The following is a 16,521-nucleotide window of genomic DNA, read 5'->3' on the forward strand; positions in this document are numbered from 1 at the left end:
GTTGGAGGAGAATACTAAAAGTGCCATGGCTGCCAATAGAACCAATAGATCTGTTTTGGAAGAAGTGCAGCCAGAGTGCTCCTTAGAGGCCAAGATGGCTAAACTTCGTCTCTCATACTTTGGACATATTGTCAGGTGGGAACAGTCACTGGAGAAGGATATCATGCTTGGTAAGACGGAGGGTCGGAGAAAAAGAGGAAGACCCCTAACGAGATGGATTGGCCAGGTGGCATCATTGATGGACTCAAGTATCGCAGCAGTAGTGAGGTTGGCCCAGGATCGGACATTGTTCCGTTCTGCTGTGCATGGGGTTACTATGAATCGGTTCCAACTAGATGGCACCTGACAACAACAACAACGTCTTCCAGGTTCATCCATCTTCCAAGATGTTACATAAACTCATTTTTCTTTATGGCAGAGTAATAGTCCACTATATGTCTGTACCGCATTTTACTTATCCACTCATCTGTTGATTGGCATTTGCCTGTAGGGTTTTCAATGGCTGATTTTTCAGAAATAGATCACCAGGCCTTTCTTCTGAAGTGTCTCTGGGTGGACTTGGAACTGCCAACCTTTTAGTTAACACACATGAACCATTTACACCACCCAGGGACTTCTGCTCTGTGATAAAACAAAACCCCCCAAAACACCCCTCTGCCATTGAGTAAATTATAACTCATAGCAACCCTATAAGACAGAGTAGAACTGCTCCATAGGTTTCCCAAGACTGTAAATCTCAATGGGTGTTGACAGCCTCCTCTTCCTTTTATGAAGCAACTGGTGGGGTTGAACTGCTGACCTCGTGGTTAGCAGTCCAATGGTTAATCCACTATGATGCTAAAATCTCTGCACAGGTGGAACTAGGTTACACTTGGTCACTAGAGGGCACTGAAGAGAGAGGTTGTCTTTAAATGTCATCCAGATGGTCCCTACTCATAAAGACCCGATATAGGGTTTCTGAGGCTTTACGTCTTCCTGTGAGCAGAAAGCATCATCTTCTCCCGCAGAGCAGCTGGTAAACTCAAAGTACAGTGCTCCCGAAGAGAAAGGAGGACAAGGGAATTCTTTCCTTAGGTCCAGTATACTTTCTCAGCAGGCTTTTCTGGCATCTGACTTCTGCAACATGGGTGGCTCCCACACATCAGCTCCCCACAGCATATGTCAGCAAGCTGCACCCAGCAGCCTGCACCATCCTCCAGTGTCCCTCCCCTGTTTGGACAGTTTTGCAGTGTCAGGTGTGAAATGTCACTGTGAAAACTTGTCAGCATCCTAGAGGGCAGACTCCAGTGGCTCCCCTGTGATTTTTCTGCCATGCTTTTTCCAGCAAGCTCTGAATCTCTGCCAGGGGTAGGTGTGGCCAGTTACACCGCAGGTGCCTGCTGAGAAAGCACACTGGGTCCAGTGCACAGGGCATGGCTGCTCTCCACAGCTGCTAAACCTGGGTTCTGTAGCGCTCTCCTCACTTTTTACTACCCCATTGCCATCATGATGAAGAAATCTCCAAATACCACAGACTGCCAGAAGAATGAACAAATCTGTGCTGAAAGGCACACCCAGAATGTTCCTTACAAGGATGGTGAGGCTTCATCTCATGTATTTCAGACATGTTCTTAGGAGGGACCAGTCCCTAGAGAAGGACATCATGCTTGGTAAAGTGGAGGGTCAGTGAAAAAGAGGAAGCTCTTCAGTGGGAGGGATTGACACAGTGGCTACAACAATGGGCTCAAATATAGGAATGACTGTGAGAATGGCACTGGACCAGGCAGTGTTTCATTCTGTTGTTAGAACTAACGCCACAGCTCTTAACAAGGATGACTGTGTGAATTTGGCACCTGCATGCTGTCTGCTAGCTGAGTCCTGACTCATACAGTTGCTCTTTTGGGTGTCATTCAGGAGAAGTCTGCTTGCCCTGCGCCCACCCACTCTCAGTGGCAGAATGCCCATCCAATCATAGGAAAGAAGCAGTGGACACTCCTTGTGTCCTGTGTCTTGGGCTTAAATGAGCTAACTCGGCCATGATGCCAAGCAGTATGATGACCTTGTCATCCTGCCTAGGGGCTAAAGCATGAGACATAGTTGAAATGTTTAAAATAATTTCTAGTGTGGATTTCAAGACAAGGAAAGTTTCCTAGCCAATCCCACTGGTGAGCAGTCCGAAATGTTGTCTCTGGTTATGAGTTAAACCTCCAGCCTCATCATCTTTGTGGATTAATGCCAAAGGATGGAAAGCCCAGGGCCTACAGCTCACCCCTTCCTGACCATGGTCTCCCATTTCCTCCAGCTGGATCCCTCAGCTCCCTTGTCCAGTCTTCATTCCTCACTCTGGGGCCTAGATTCCCCGCACCACCCAGACATCTCACACGAACCCACCAGCCCAAGTCAGAGTCATGTTCACCATCCACACCCAACCTTGCTCCTTGACCAGAGTCCCAGTTCAGAATGTGGCCTGCACATGCTGGAATGACGCCTTCTCCTCCCTCCCACTACTCAGTGCTAACAGACACATCCATAGTCAGGCCCCACCCCCTCCACACCCAGGAAGCTATGCAGCTGACTCCCTGCCAGCATTCAGACCACCTGCTCTTTCTCTTGGTCACATGGGACAGAAGTCAGTAGCATCACCACCCCAATGCATCCATGGAGCTGATGGACAATAGCACTTGGGGCTGGGGAATCAGGGGTTGGGGGGCAGATACGATGAGTGGGGGTTACCTGTACGCATTTTTGGAAACAGGGCGAGGATCAAACTTAAAGAAGATGATACACATGGGTCGTTTGGGGGCTGCCTCCCACGGTCACACAGTCTGCAGGAAGAGGGAGAATGAATGAGTTTAGTGAACAACAGCAGACCTGCCTCCCAAGCCCACAGCGCTCCCTGGCCCTGGTGCTGGCTGGACGTGAGGGGAGTGCACACTGCTCGCTGCACAGTACCGCACAGAACAGCTCCCTGGACATTTGTGGTGCTGGCTGGCTGGCTGCCATCAGAAACTAAACCTTCTTCCTACATCAGGTCTCCCGCCTGAACCTGCAACACCAGCAATGAACTGAACTGCCTCACTAACACTCGTTAATGCTTGTTGGCAAAAGGCACCCAGAGCCATGACCAGAACCAGCCAGTAGGCACTGCAGGGGGCATGGCATGAGAACAGCTCTGTCACAGGCTGCTGCAGGGTTGGCTCCATGCCATCATCCAGACCGCCTGCTCTTTCCCTGGCCAGCCTGCAAGCCCCCAGCCCCTCAAGAGGCTGCACCCTACTCACCTTGGGCTTCTCTATAGCCCACATCCACGCAGAACCCCATAAACATGCTCTCCAGGCCATTGTGAACCAAGCACCCTGCACATACTGAACCAGCAGGCAGGGATGCAGCGAGTGCATCCCAGGCAAGAACAAGCATCCAAGCTCCATAGACATGCTCAGGGTGCTGGGGGAGCATGGGCTCAGGGCATCTCTCCTCCCTACTCTGCCTTGTACTTCATGGCCTAGCAACATTGCCCACACCTGCTAAGCCTTTGCACAGAGCCCCAAGGGAGGTGTCACTCAGTTCTGGCAGCCGGGAAGCGGTTCAAATACTGAGAGAGCCTCGAGGAGCCCACTGAGAAGCGGTAGGTGGTGTTGAAGGGTGACCAGTGCACATGTGTGCATGTGTGTGTCTGTGTACATTTATAACTAGGTATGTCTGTGCTTGCACGTACATGTATGTGTGTGTGCATGAACAATCTGTGTTTGGGGTACATGCATATTATGTGTCCCTGTGTGCACCATGTGTTGTGTGTACATGGGTCTCTGTTCATTGTGTATTGTGTGTGCACGTGTCTCTATTTGCACCGTGTGTTGTGTGTACATATGTGTGTCTCTCCATTTTCACATGGGCCAGGGCTGCTCCTGCCTGCTCTGTCATCCGGCCTTAGAGTGGCCACACAGGACAGGAAGGGCAGGACACTGCGTGGGGATACCACCACTGTCTAAGCAAAGGTCCCCCAAATTCTGCTCACAGGAAGAGCAGCAGACAACAGGTCAGAGAAAGCCAAATACACAAAAGCCAGTCTGCCCCAACCATACATTGTCACACTAAGAGCCCATGTCAGGCCCAGGAGGTAAAACCTGTAGCTGACCCCTTGGACACAGCCCACAGCACAAGTCAGAAGGAAAAGCAGGCTTTCCATGAGTGATGTCACCAGGTCCATGGCCACTGGAGCCCTCTCTCCACTTACTGCTCTGGCCTAAAGATGGGGGACTTTGAGTAATTCACTCTACATTCCACCAACACCTGGTAACTGCTGTCCCGCCCTAGTCTGGGGCAGCTGAGGGATAGATCAGTATCTCCAGGACCCAGAGCTGGTTGAGAAAACATGGGGCCAAGTGCTCATCCAGCCATCCACCCACCCACTGTCCCTCCCCAACACCACTTGGTGTTGGACTCCCCATGGGCATGGTGTCCAGCAATGAGTTCAGCGGACCACTCAGGCAAGTTGTCCCCATGGTGATGCATGCAGCCTATTGGAGCCCAGGGTGCTAAGGGACGCATAGCGCCATTCAATGAGCTGTTAGCCACTGTCCCTTACAGAGCCTGGAGCTAAAGGCAGCACTAGTGGATACCAGGAGTTGTGCTGCTATCACCAGAGCACTGGCCAGTAGGAGTGGTTGTTGCTGCCTATCATGGTTTGAACTGTGTGTATGCGTGTCCCCACCTCTGCTAAGTATATGTTGTCAATCCTAGCCTCTAAACCTGTGGTTCTCGTCCCTTTTGAGAAAGCATGATCTTTGATATATATATGAGGCTAGATTACTGGAGGGTGTGCTTTGAGTCAATCAATGTAAACGGTGGTGGTGTGCTGTGGAGTCGGTCCAGACCCATAGCGACCCTGTGCAGGGTTTCCAAAGCTATAAATCTTTATGGGAGCAGAACACCTCATCTTTCTCCCTCGGAGCAGCTGGTAGTTTCCAAGTGCTGACCTTGAGTTTAGCAGCCTGATTCGTAACCACTACTAAAGAAATTAAACAAGTGAGTGAAAGAAGCAGAGATGGGGGGAAAGAGATGCCAAGCCACATGGAAACTGCCCAGGAAATGGTCTCAGAAGAGACAAGGACCTTCTCCAGAGCCCACAGAGAGAGAAAGCCATGGCACTTAACAACAACAACAACAAGAGAGCCCACAGGGATAGAAACCTTCCCCTAGAACTGGCATCCTGAATTCAGACTTCTAGCCTTCTGTTGTTAAGTGCCATTGAGTCGGTTCCAATTCACAGTGACCCTGGTATAGGGTTTCCAAGGAGTGGTTGGTGAATTTGAACCACCAACCTTGTGGTTCAAATTGACCTTTTGGCCCAGTGCTTATCCTACAGTGCCACTCCAAGATTCCTAATAAGTGAGAATACAAATGTCTGTTTGTTAAGGCCCCCACTTAGACTATTTCTGCTATAGAAGCACTAGGGAACTAAGACACTGCCCAAGCTGTCACCTGTTCACACAGAGAACCACTCACAATCCTGCTCCTCAGCCCCATCAGGCTTGTGACAAGTGCTAGGAGCTCAGAGACCAGAGGGGCAGGTTGGGCTCCCACCCATGAGTGCCCCTAGACATGACCACCAGGGGCTACCATCCCATGGTGACTTATGACTCCAATAATGGCTAACGGATTGTTGGACCAACCTTGCCTGTGAAAATAACTCAGGATGCCTGCAAACATCCCCAAAGCAGCACAGAACTGCCAAGGTCATGTGGATTGGGACCAACAGCTCAGGGAAAGTGAAGACCCAAAAAGGAAAGTCTAGTACAGCAGTCACTCCATCCTCCACATCTGCTAATCTGGGCAGACTGGGGCTGGGCTCTGGTGGCCTTAGGGGAGAGGGAGACAGAAGACAAGATTCAGGGTCCACCTGTGAAAGGGAACCTCACAGGGTCCAAACCAGAATCAAAACCAAACCCACTGCCACCAATTGATTCTAATTCACAGTGACCCTAGAGGACACAGTAGAACTGCTCCGCAGCATTTCTAAGACTAAATCTTTATGGAAGCAGACTGTCTCATCTTTCTCCCAGAGTAGCTGCTGGGTGTGAACCACCAACTTTTCAGTTAGTAGTCCAATGCTAACTCCTGTGTGTCGCAGGATGGGCCATATTCATGGCCATCCCCACAGGAGTTGCAGGTACATCTGTAAAAATAAGCTATGGCCATGGTCAGCTATTCCACAGATAGTGACTACATCCTACTGTATGGGAACCCAGAGACCTTCAAGCTGAGAACTTGGCAGTAGGGGTTCCCACACTGGTTGTTGTTGTTAAGTACCGTTGAGTTGATTCTGACCCATAGAGACCCTGTATAGGGTTTCCAAGGAGCAGTTGATGAGTTTGAACTGCCAACCCTGCAGTTCAAATGGCTTTGTAGTCTGGCGCATTAACCCACAGCGCCACACCAGGACTCCCCTACATTGGTAGTACCCCTCATAAACTCTCATGAGTTAGAGATGGTCATTCTAGACCTGGAAGGAGTCTCACAAATTCTCTTTTTCTAGGACAACAGTCCGTAAGAACCAATAACACAGAGAAACAAAGAACCCTAAGCATGAACCAGCAGAAAGAGCCACAGGTTGTTCAGACCTTAGAATAACCAGACAATGACACAAAACCACCACCCTTTAGTTAGACAATTAAACCAAAGATGAAAACCAGCTCAGAGCAACTCTACAGGACAGAGTAGAGCTGCCCGTTGGAGTTTCTGAGATTGGAAAACTTGACAGAAACAACCATGCCTTTCTCCTATGGAGCAACTGATGGGTTTGAACTATGGGTAAGCAGCTGAGTACTTTAACCACTGCATTACCAGGATGCCTTGAAAATACCTACAGGGAAGAGGAAATGACAGAAGTACACCAGGGAGTTCACAAGGCACAGTTGATGGGTTGGGACAGCGGAATCATGATGTATGCAGCGCAGAGAGATAGAGATGGAAGCAGGGCTGACCCTACATGCCAGGCCTGATGGTCCTCCAATTTCCCTCCTTCAGGTCTAGGTGAGGGAAAATCTCAGCACTCAGCACAGAGGACACAGGGAGCTGGTCTGTCCCAGGTGACCATGCTGAGGGAAGGGCAGCTGGCACTGTCTGTGGGAGGAAGGCTTGACAGCCAGACCTGCTGGGATCCCACTGGCCTGGTGTCCCTGGTCTGCAGCGAGGCCCACTGTGACGGAGGACTGTGCCCCATGGGACAGCCCTGCTCTGCAGACCTTGGAGGAGAAGGCCATTGCTGCTTGGCCTCTACCTAGACACAGCATTTGTCCGGTCACATGCCTGGCCACTGAGCACAGCCTCTGGCCGGGGACAGCCACTGATGCTCACTGGTGAGATGCCAAGGGCTCCCCACCTGCAGCAGATCCATCCACCTCGGCAGGAGCAGCACCAGCCCTCGGAGCAGTGGTATAAGCCAGGCTCCGGGGTCCGAGTGGCAGCTGCCACCACAAGCTTGCAGTCCCTCACAGAGTCCCCGACGTGTCTCCAGGCAGGCCTAGCACCAGAGGTGTGGACCCAGAGCCCAACGCTGCGGCCTTGATGAAGACGCCGTCATTGGGAGGGAAGGACCAGAGGAAAGCCAGCCCCTGGGGAGGGGACCATCAGGAACTGCCTTTCTCTCCAGTCCCTCACCGCCCACTCAAACCAGGCCAGCTGCCCACTGGCCCTTCACCTGTTCCAGCCATGAGCCAGTCCACTCTCCTCCCTGGCTTTACCTCTTACCACTTTACCCCTCTTCACTGAGGTCCCCAATATGCCCCTCAGCAGACATCTGGCAGGTGTATGTGGGTGCAAGGCCCCTTCTCCCAGCATGATTCCCACCATGGAACATCCCTGATGCCCACCCAGTGGGTGCACAGACTCACCCTCTGGCTCCATCCTGACCTGCAAGGCTGTGAGAGCCACTGCCCTCCTGGTTGTGCATGGTGGACTGGGCACAAGTGCAGCTGACATACATGAGACACTCTGCTCTCGATGCTCCGTGCCCACCTGCCCACCCATAGAGCTGCCTGGCAAAGCACTCTTCTCTGCTTCTAGTTGACTCTGCAGCCAGTGGAACAGAAGGTGGGCCGACTTGGCGGTGCTTCAATGGGCACCAACGCACCAACTGGACTGAGGCTTCGCCTTGCTAGGTAGCATCTCCTTGAGAAGCTCACCCAAGGGGATGTTCCAGAGCACACCTAGAGTCAATCATCCTGCCCCGGCTCAGCAAGGAAGTGGAAGCCCCTGGTGGGAGTCTCTGAAGACCCAAGGGTGTCCCAACCAGGTCCTGCAGTGTTCTGCCCCATGCCTGGAGCCACAGGCAACCACAGTTTGAGGGCAGGAACAAGGGTCTTCCCAGAGGCTTTGGCTACCCACTGGGGTGTTGGCAGCCACACAAGAGAACACCTTGCTGGCATCGGAGCATCCTTCGAACGCCGCTCTGCTTATTTAGTGGCACAGGGACCACATCTGCAGAGGGTCTGAGGTAGCATCCACAAACCCTTCTCCTAACCCTCTAGTTGTGTTCTCTGTGGTCTTCTCATGGGATCATCTCAGCTGAAAAGACTAGCAGGTGGGACAGCAGGCAAGGAAGGCCATATTCTCCAACCACATGGCCCTGCCACCCCATGCCCACCCTGACAGGTGCTGCAGAACAAGGGTCTTTGGGCAGGTCAGATACTTATGTGTAGGCATCTGGGACCCAGGGCCCTGGGGCAGGGAGGAGCCAGCTGGGGAATGTCCTCCCTGGGCAGAGCACTTCACAGGGTGATCTGTGTCCTGCAGAGGTCACAGGAGGATTATGGCAAGATGGGTAGGGCACATGGAGGCATTCCTAACCATGGGGCCTTGCTGGTTGTCCATGGAGGTGAAGCAGGTAATTGGACCACCTCATGAAAGGTTGGCATTTCAAGCTCACTAGCAACTCCTTGGAAAACCTATACAGGGTTGCTATGAGTCAGAATTGACTCGACGGCACTTAACAACAACAACAACAACATGACACCTCAGTGCCCAGCTCTGTGCTCATCTGCATTGCCCTGCCAGATCCCAGTCATGTCATAGAAACATCTGGGAGCTAGCAGGCAGCTTCTGTGTGGCCCTGCTGGCCTCACTGCTTCCCTTAGAACAGGGGCTACCAGCCCTCCACAGGGTAGGAAGCCCATGACAAAGTAAGTGGAGAGCTGGCTAATTCCTGGCCTCAATGCAAGCGTCACTATGCCTGCACCAGATCCTGCATAGGCACCCATTTAATGGGAGCCCTGGTGGTACTGTGAGTTAGGCAGTGGACTGTTCATCATAAGGGAAATGGTTCAAACTCACCAGCCACTCTGGGGGAGAAAGATGAGGCAGTCTGCTTCCATAAAAGATTTCCATTAGCAGGAATTCTGTGGCACAGTTCTGCTCTGTCCTATAGGCTCACCACGAGTTGGAATCAACTCTACTGCAAAAGTTTGGCTTTGGGGTTTGGGGAGCTTTACGTAAGCAATGATGACACAGGAAGTGTTCGGTGTCCTGTCAGAATTAAAGTCCCCCTTTCCACATGAAGCAGGGTGACCCTCACCTTACCACAGGTGTCCCTCCAGCTGCAGTAATGATCCATTTCTAAGTCCCATTCCACATTGAGACCCACTCAGCTGTGCCTCCCTTTACCCTTCTATAGCACCCCAAACCAGTCAGAGCAAACTGAATAAACTGACTTGTGATCCAGGCACACCCTCCCCTAGACCTTATCTGGTATTGGGAGGGCAGTCCCCACAAACTGGAGCATGAACATGGCAAAGGTACCTCCTGCCTCCTGGGCATCCCTGGGCACAACTGGACCCCTGCCAGGATGATCTACAAGGAATGAAGACTATCTTCAAAAATGGCAGCCAAGGGGCTTCCTGTTCTCTTTAAGAAACCAGTGGAAAAAGTCTTTCCAAATTCCTGTCACAACACGGCTAGTGTTCTCCTGTCTAGTAACCTGGTAATTCAGAGAACCAGGAAGGAAGTGTCCCAGGTTTGATATGAATTATTCTTAGCAAACGGTGCTGGCTGTGAGGGTTGGACTCTTTCCAGGCATTCCCCGCCCATCTGCTAGATAGTGCTTTCTAGAACTATTCCCAGACAGCTGCGCACCCTCAATTTCAAGCCTGTTCTCCCCTGCTAAGTACTCTCTGTAGGCTGGGGTCCACCTTTTCCCCCCACTGCATAGAGGGATCAATGGGGCCTTCATCCTAGCATCTGATGGTCACAAATGCCCCATTTTTTTATTTAAGGTTTTTATTGTGGATTAAGTATAAATTTATAGGGTAGATCATCAGTTTTACATTCAACAAATCATACACCTTGTTTCATTACAATGATTATAATCCCCTCCATGTACCATCGGTTAGCAATATTTCTCTCTATTCACTTTAGCTTTAAAAAAAAAAAAAAAAAAACACTCAGGCATATATAATAATTTACACCACCAAAGGGCATATTCTGCAAGTCTACCTCCTGGTTGCCATCTCTTAGATCCTCACTTCCCATTAATCTAGAGTCCTCAGCTGCTCCCTCTCTCCATGTCCCCATCTCTGCCTCCATCTCTGGTGTCTCTGCTTCTCTGGATAAGGTCTCTCAATCCGCTGTGCTCTTTTCCCTTGATTATCCTAGGGTCATCTGTTTCTAGACTGTAAGATTAACTACTCCCCTGTTTTTGTTACAAAACTTCTACCTTTACAATTGTGACAGTTGCAATTAGTCTGATAACAATTACTCACAAATGCCCTTTTTTAAGAAGAACAAGGCTCTCAAGTTGAGTCAAGCCTCAAATCTCTCTCTAAGCAGCATCTATAAACAATATGGCAAGAAAACAATGCAGACAGACAGGCAAGAAGGGAGACAGATCTGATCAAAGACAGGTCAAGGGCACCAGGGAGAAAATGCCAAGATGGCTGCAGGTGTGCACTAGTGAGGAGTGCTGCTCTAAACCAGAAGCACAGTGGGAAAATCCCACCTTCACTGATTGCTATGTTGTCAGGATTAGAGTGAGTAAGATTCCCAAAGTGAAAATGGGTCCCGTCCTTGCCTTCTCGCTCATCCATCCTCCTCACCAGGTTACACAATACTCTCACAGACCCAGAGCTGGGTCAGAGACCGCCAAACTAGCGACTACCAGTCCTTTGCTGGCTCTCATTGCCTCTGTGGGGCCATTAATTTGCTGGAACAACTCACAGAATTCAGAGAAAGTGAGCCCTGGTAGCACTGTGGATTAGATGCTGGGTTGCTAACTACAAGGTCGGCAGTTCAAACCCACCAGCCGCTTTGTGGGAGAAAGATCAGGCTGTCTACTCCTGCAAAGACGGACAATTTCAGAAACCCTGTATAGAGTAACTATGGGTCAGAACAGACTCAGTGGGTTTTTGTTTTTTATACCACACTTTAGAAGTTCCAGGACAGTGCAAAATGTTAAATGCTCTACTCAACTACTAGCCAAAAGATTGGCAATTTGAAGCCATGCAGAGGTGCCTCTGAAGACAGGCCTGGAGATCTGTTTCCAAAAGTTTAGAACCTTGAAAACCCTATGGAGCAGTTCTACCTAGTTGAAATGACTCAATGGTAACCAACAACAAAACAATAATAACATACTTCTGCATGTCATTCTTAGGTGCAGTTGAGTCAGTTCCAACTCGTAGCAACCCTGTGTACAACAGAAGGAAACACTCCCACAATTATTGCTCTCTGAGTCCATTGTGGCAACCACCGTGTCAATCCATTTTGCTGAGGATCTTCCTCTTTTTTCACAGACCCTCTACTTTACCAAGCATGATGTCCTTCTTCAGGATATATTTACTATAGATTTACAATAACCAAAAAGGATGCAAACTTTCATCTTGTCTAGATGGGTCTGGTAAAAAGAGATGAGGATAAGATTCTTATGATTTAACAGTGAATTACAGTTATCATGACTAATTGCGACTGTCACAACTGTAAAGGTAGAAGTTTTGCAACAAAAAGGGGCAACAGTTAATCTTACATTCTAGGAAAAAAGGACCCTAGAACCATTAAGGGAGAAGAGCACGAGCGGAAAGTGGGACCCTATCCAGAGAAGCAGCGACACCAGAGATGGAGGTAGAGATGACGACAGGAAGAGATAGAGCCCCTGAGGACTCTAGACTCATGGAAAGGGAAAGGCTGTGTGCTGGAGGCCAGAAGGCAGGCTTGCAGAACATGCTCTTTGGTTGGTTGTTTAAATGATTATATATTCCTGAGTGTTTTTGTGTACATCCACCCACTCCCCACACACACACACACATAAAAAGGCAGAGGGACTAGAAGCAAATACTGTTGAATGATGATGCAGGGATGAGACTGTAATCATTGCAATGAAACGTTGAGTGTAAAACTGTTGTCCCATGTGGGATACGCAGCAAGCTAGAGGGTCCAAGCTATCACTGCTAACCCAGACAGGGAAGAAGAAACTGGCTGGGGGTGGGGTTGGGATGGGAGCAGACTCTTTGCTGTTGTCTCAGCCAGGCTTGAGACCAGGCACAAGTTAGGGTCTGGGACAGACCACAGTGCTATTAGAACGTGGTTGAGTCTAGATATACAGTCCTCCAACCCCTGCCCTCCCTCATCATTTCATAGCCAGCCTCCTCTGTGTCCTAGACCCCACTGGGGCCACTAGTTTTATCTCTCCTGGGCTGCCTCTGCCACCTACTTGCTCCCACCCTCCACTGTAGTGACCTCTCTCCAGCACTGATATATCAAAAGCCTATCTACTCAGAAACATACAACCAATGTTCACTACAGCACCAGTCATGACAGCCAGAAGGTGGAAACAACCTAAACGGCCACCAACAGATGAATGGATATGTAAAACGTGGTGAATACATACACTGGAATAGCACGCAGTATTCCACTGTATGGAAAAGAAATGATGCCTGTATACCGGCTACAATATAGATGGGGTCTGAAGACATTATGTTGTGTGAAATAAGTCAATCATAAAAGAGCAAATATTGTATAACCTCATGAAAACATCAGCCAAGGCTGATCCCTGAAACAGAGGTCAGACATGCCTCATTTTACAAATTCTGAAGCCAATCGTTTCTCCCAGTCATTCTCTATTTCTCTGCTGGGCTTGAAAATTCGTTGCCATGGCCACATAGAACTCACAGATTAAATTCAGTTGTGGGAGTTTATTAGGGGAGTAACAGGTTACAATTCAGGACCAGGGAAGATTCTGGATTAGTTCTTCGGTCAGGACAGCTTCTTCTCAACTGTGCCCGCAGACAGGCCTCTCGGGTCAGTGCAGCCTCTGTCCTACTCGGGCTCTGAGGCAATGAATGGACTATGGAACCCAGCAGAGAAGTGGAGAGTACCACAGGAGGAAGAGCAGGTAGAATTGGTATGACAGGAAGTATGTCTGACCTCCGACCTCTACCTCATGGAAATCAGCTCGGGTAGAACTGGTGAGAAAAAATTTATTTTCGTTTTTTTAGAGAAAGGAGATATGTCTGACCTCCATGTCATGAGAATCTGGGCTGACCTTGGGCATTGCCCCCCCGAAGTTACACAAGTTCTGACACTACTATTACTACTTCCACTTTACAAGCATTAAGCTCTTTTAGGAGTCCTGATGTGGCACTGTGGGATAAAACACTGAACTGCAAGATTGGTATGGACCACAAGGTCGGTAGTTCAAATCCACCTACCAGCTGCTCCTTGGATACCCTATACATGGTCACTATGAGTAGGAACCTCCTCACAACAACAACAATAATGCTCTTTTAAGAACTTGGTGGCATCAAACTAACAACAGCCACTCAAAAGATTAGACAGGAGCCTCAGGGGTCAGTGAGTTTATATCAATGGGGGGAAGGAACAACTCAGGAAAGGAAGAGGAGAATGGCAGCATAACTCAAAGAATGCCGCCACAGTCACCAAACTGGACGTGTACAAACCACTGCAAAATAGTAAACCAAATCATTATTATTTTTTAAAAACAGTCTATTAGTTCCCCTCTTCCTTCTCCCAGCTCCCAGCCTCACATGCCTACTGCCTCCTCATCTGGCCACTAAGATATCTGAGCCCAACGCTCAGTGTCTCCTGCTGCCCCCAAGGGGCCATTCCTAAGGGCAGGAGGATCTACGGTGATTACTCCCACCTCCAGGTCACCCAGGAAAATATCTGGAAAATATCTACATACACACAGTAAGCAAAACAGATACAAATATGTTGCGTTTTGAGGGATTAACACACAAGCAGTATCTGACTGGCTGTGTGTCAGTTCATCCTGACCATCCCAGGCTGGTGGTTGCCACACAGCCCTCTCCCCTTGTGCCAGGTGGACTTTTCCCACCTCTCAGCTGGGTTGGCATTTCAGTCTGGACAAGTTCCCACCCCTTCCACAGTGCCATAGGAGACTGTGTGCATATATGTTCGGCAGGTGGTCCAATGACATTCCTAGGACAAACACCCTAAAGGGGGATCACTAGATCAGGGGTGACACATGTAGAACCCCCACCTGCCATGCAGGGGTGCTGGCTCCCTCAGGTACGACACTAGCACTACCGACCTGGCCCAGGTGCAACAATGCAGTGGGCAGGTTTCATTTGCATCCCCTGATCATTGAGCATCTCATGATATTTGGTCAGTTGCATGCCCTTGTCCATGAATCAAGCAGCTCTGATGACACCACTGGGTTAAGGGACATGGTGTAACTGAAAGGTCGGTGGTTTGAATCTGCCAGGTGCTTCTAGGGAGAAAAATGAGGCAGTCTGCTCCTGAAACAATTGACAGACTTGGAAACTCTATGTTCTGGTCCTATGAGTTGGAATCAACTGAACAGTGAGTGGTAGATTTGGTTTGGTCCAGGAATGACCAATTTTAGTACTGAATTCTGATCCTTGTGGCTTATTTATCTGCAACACTTCTTACATGGCAGTAAACTTCATCTGTCCAATCAGCAGCAATTGTTGTCTTCTAGTCAGTTCCTTGTTGTTTTTGTTGTTTTTAATTTTTATGGTGCATTGAGTAGTTTACAGAACAGATCATCAGTCCCACACTCAACAAATCATACACTTCAAGTGACTGCAATCGCTTCCATGTGCCATCAGTTAACAGTATGTAACCCTATTCACTTTAACTTCTTTTTTTTTTTTAATTTAAGGTTTTTATTGTGGATTGAGTGAAAGTTTACAGGGCACAACATCAGTTTCACACTCAACCATTCATATAACTTGTTTCATTACATTGATTATAATCCCCTCCATATACCACAGTTAACAGTGTTTCTCTCTATCCTCTTTAGCTTTTTTTTTTTTTTTTTTTTTTGAGGGGGCATGGAAAAACTTTGCTTTTTTGGACTTTACCGTCTCGGCTTCTAGGGAAGGTTTTTACATTTATCTGTGGATATCCAGGGCTCATGTATGAGATTACTAACAAGCATTACTGAATAATCAGATGAGGGCCAGTTTGTTATGTCTGCTAGGTGACCAAAGTCTGATCCTCAGAGCCTATGGTTTGGACAGTCTGCAACGCTTGGGCCCACAGGGTCTTGAGCTCCTGACCAGGTCTGCACTGTCTGCCACAGATTCCCCCTTATTTATTATTTGTTTAAGGGACGCTGCCTGTCTTAGGCGGTCAGTATGAATTCCTCTGTCTTACCCGTCATTGAAACTCATTGCAGCATGGCAATGGCTCTGTCTTAGGTTGCCGAGGCACTTTAACTCTTGCATTCCTCCCTGTGTCTTCCATTCCTTCATTTTTCCTCTGCTAACCTCCCTCTTGCTGTATATTACCTTCCCCATGACCCAAGTTAACATGTGTTAACTCTACCCAGTGGATAAATTTTCCTTTCCTCCCACCCCTGGTAACCATCATAGACAGTTTCTTTTAGCAAGAAAACCTTCCTTAACTTTTCATTTATTTATTTTTTAAGTTTTTATTGTGGACTGAGTGAAAGTTTACAGGGCAGAGCATCAGTTTTACATTCAACAAATCATACAACTTGTTTCATTACAATGATTATAATCCCCTCCATGTACCATCACTTAACAGTATTTCTCTCTACTCACTTTAGCTTTTTTTTTTTTTTTTTCAAAACACTCAGGCATGTATAATAATTTACACCACCTACACCACCAAAGGGCACATTCTGTAAGTCTACCTCCTGGTCACCATCTCTTAGACCTTTACTTCCCATGAATCTAGAGTCCTCAGCTGCTCCCTCTCTATGTCCCCATCTCTGCCTCCATCTCTGGTGTCACTGCTTCTCTGGATAAGGTCTCTCATTCCACTTGTGCTCTTCTTCCTTGATGATCCTAGGGTCATCTGTTTCTGGACTGTAAGAGTAACCACTCCCCTGTTTTTGTTACAAAACTTCTACCTTTACAATGGTGACAGTTGCAATTAGTCATGATAACAATTATTCACTATTGAATCATAAGAATCTTATCCCCATCTCTTTTTACCAGACCCATTTAGACAAGATGAAATCTGTTCAGGGGGACTCTCTTTCCCCACATACTCTTAAACTAAACTCCCTCTTGAAACCTTGTAAGC

At 48.6% G+C, this 16,521-nt stretch overlaps 1 protein-coding gene across 3 annotated transcripts in view; it reads right to left on the reverse strand.

Moving 5' to 3' along the window:
* The window catches only part of TANGO2 (transport and golgi organization 2 homolog (Drosophila)), a 52,555-nt gene extending 49,787 nt beyond the window's left edge, over positions 1 to 2,768 (reverse strand). For all 3 annotated transcript variants that reach the window (XM_006875822.1, XM_006875823.1, XM_006875821.1), the window contains exon 1: positions 2,713 to 2,768. In XM_006875822.1, the coding sequence (XP_006875884.1) occupies positions 2,713 to 2,768 (56 nt within the window). The remainder of the gene's footprint in view (positions 1 to 2,712) is intronic.
* Between the last annotated feature and the right edge of the window lie 13,753 nt (positions 2,769 to 16,521).

This window comes from Chrysochloris asiatica, unplaced genomic scaffold (genome assembly GCF_000296735.1).
Source record: "Chrysochloris asiatica unplaced genomic scaffold, ChrAsi1.0 scaffold00340, whole genome shotgun sequence".
Classification (NCBI taxonomy): Eukaryota; Metazoa; Chordata; class Mammalia; order Afrosoricida; family Chrysochloridae; genus Chrysochloris; species Chrysochloris asiatica.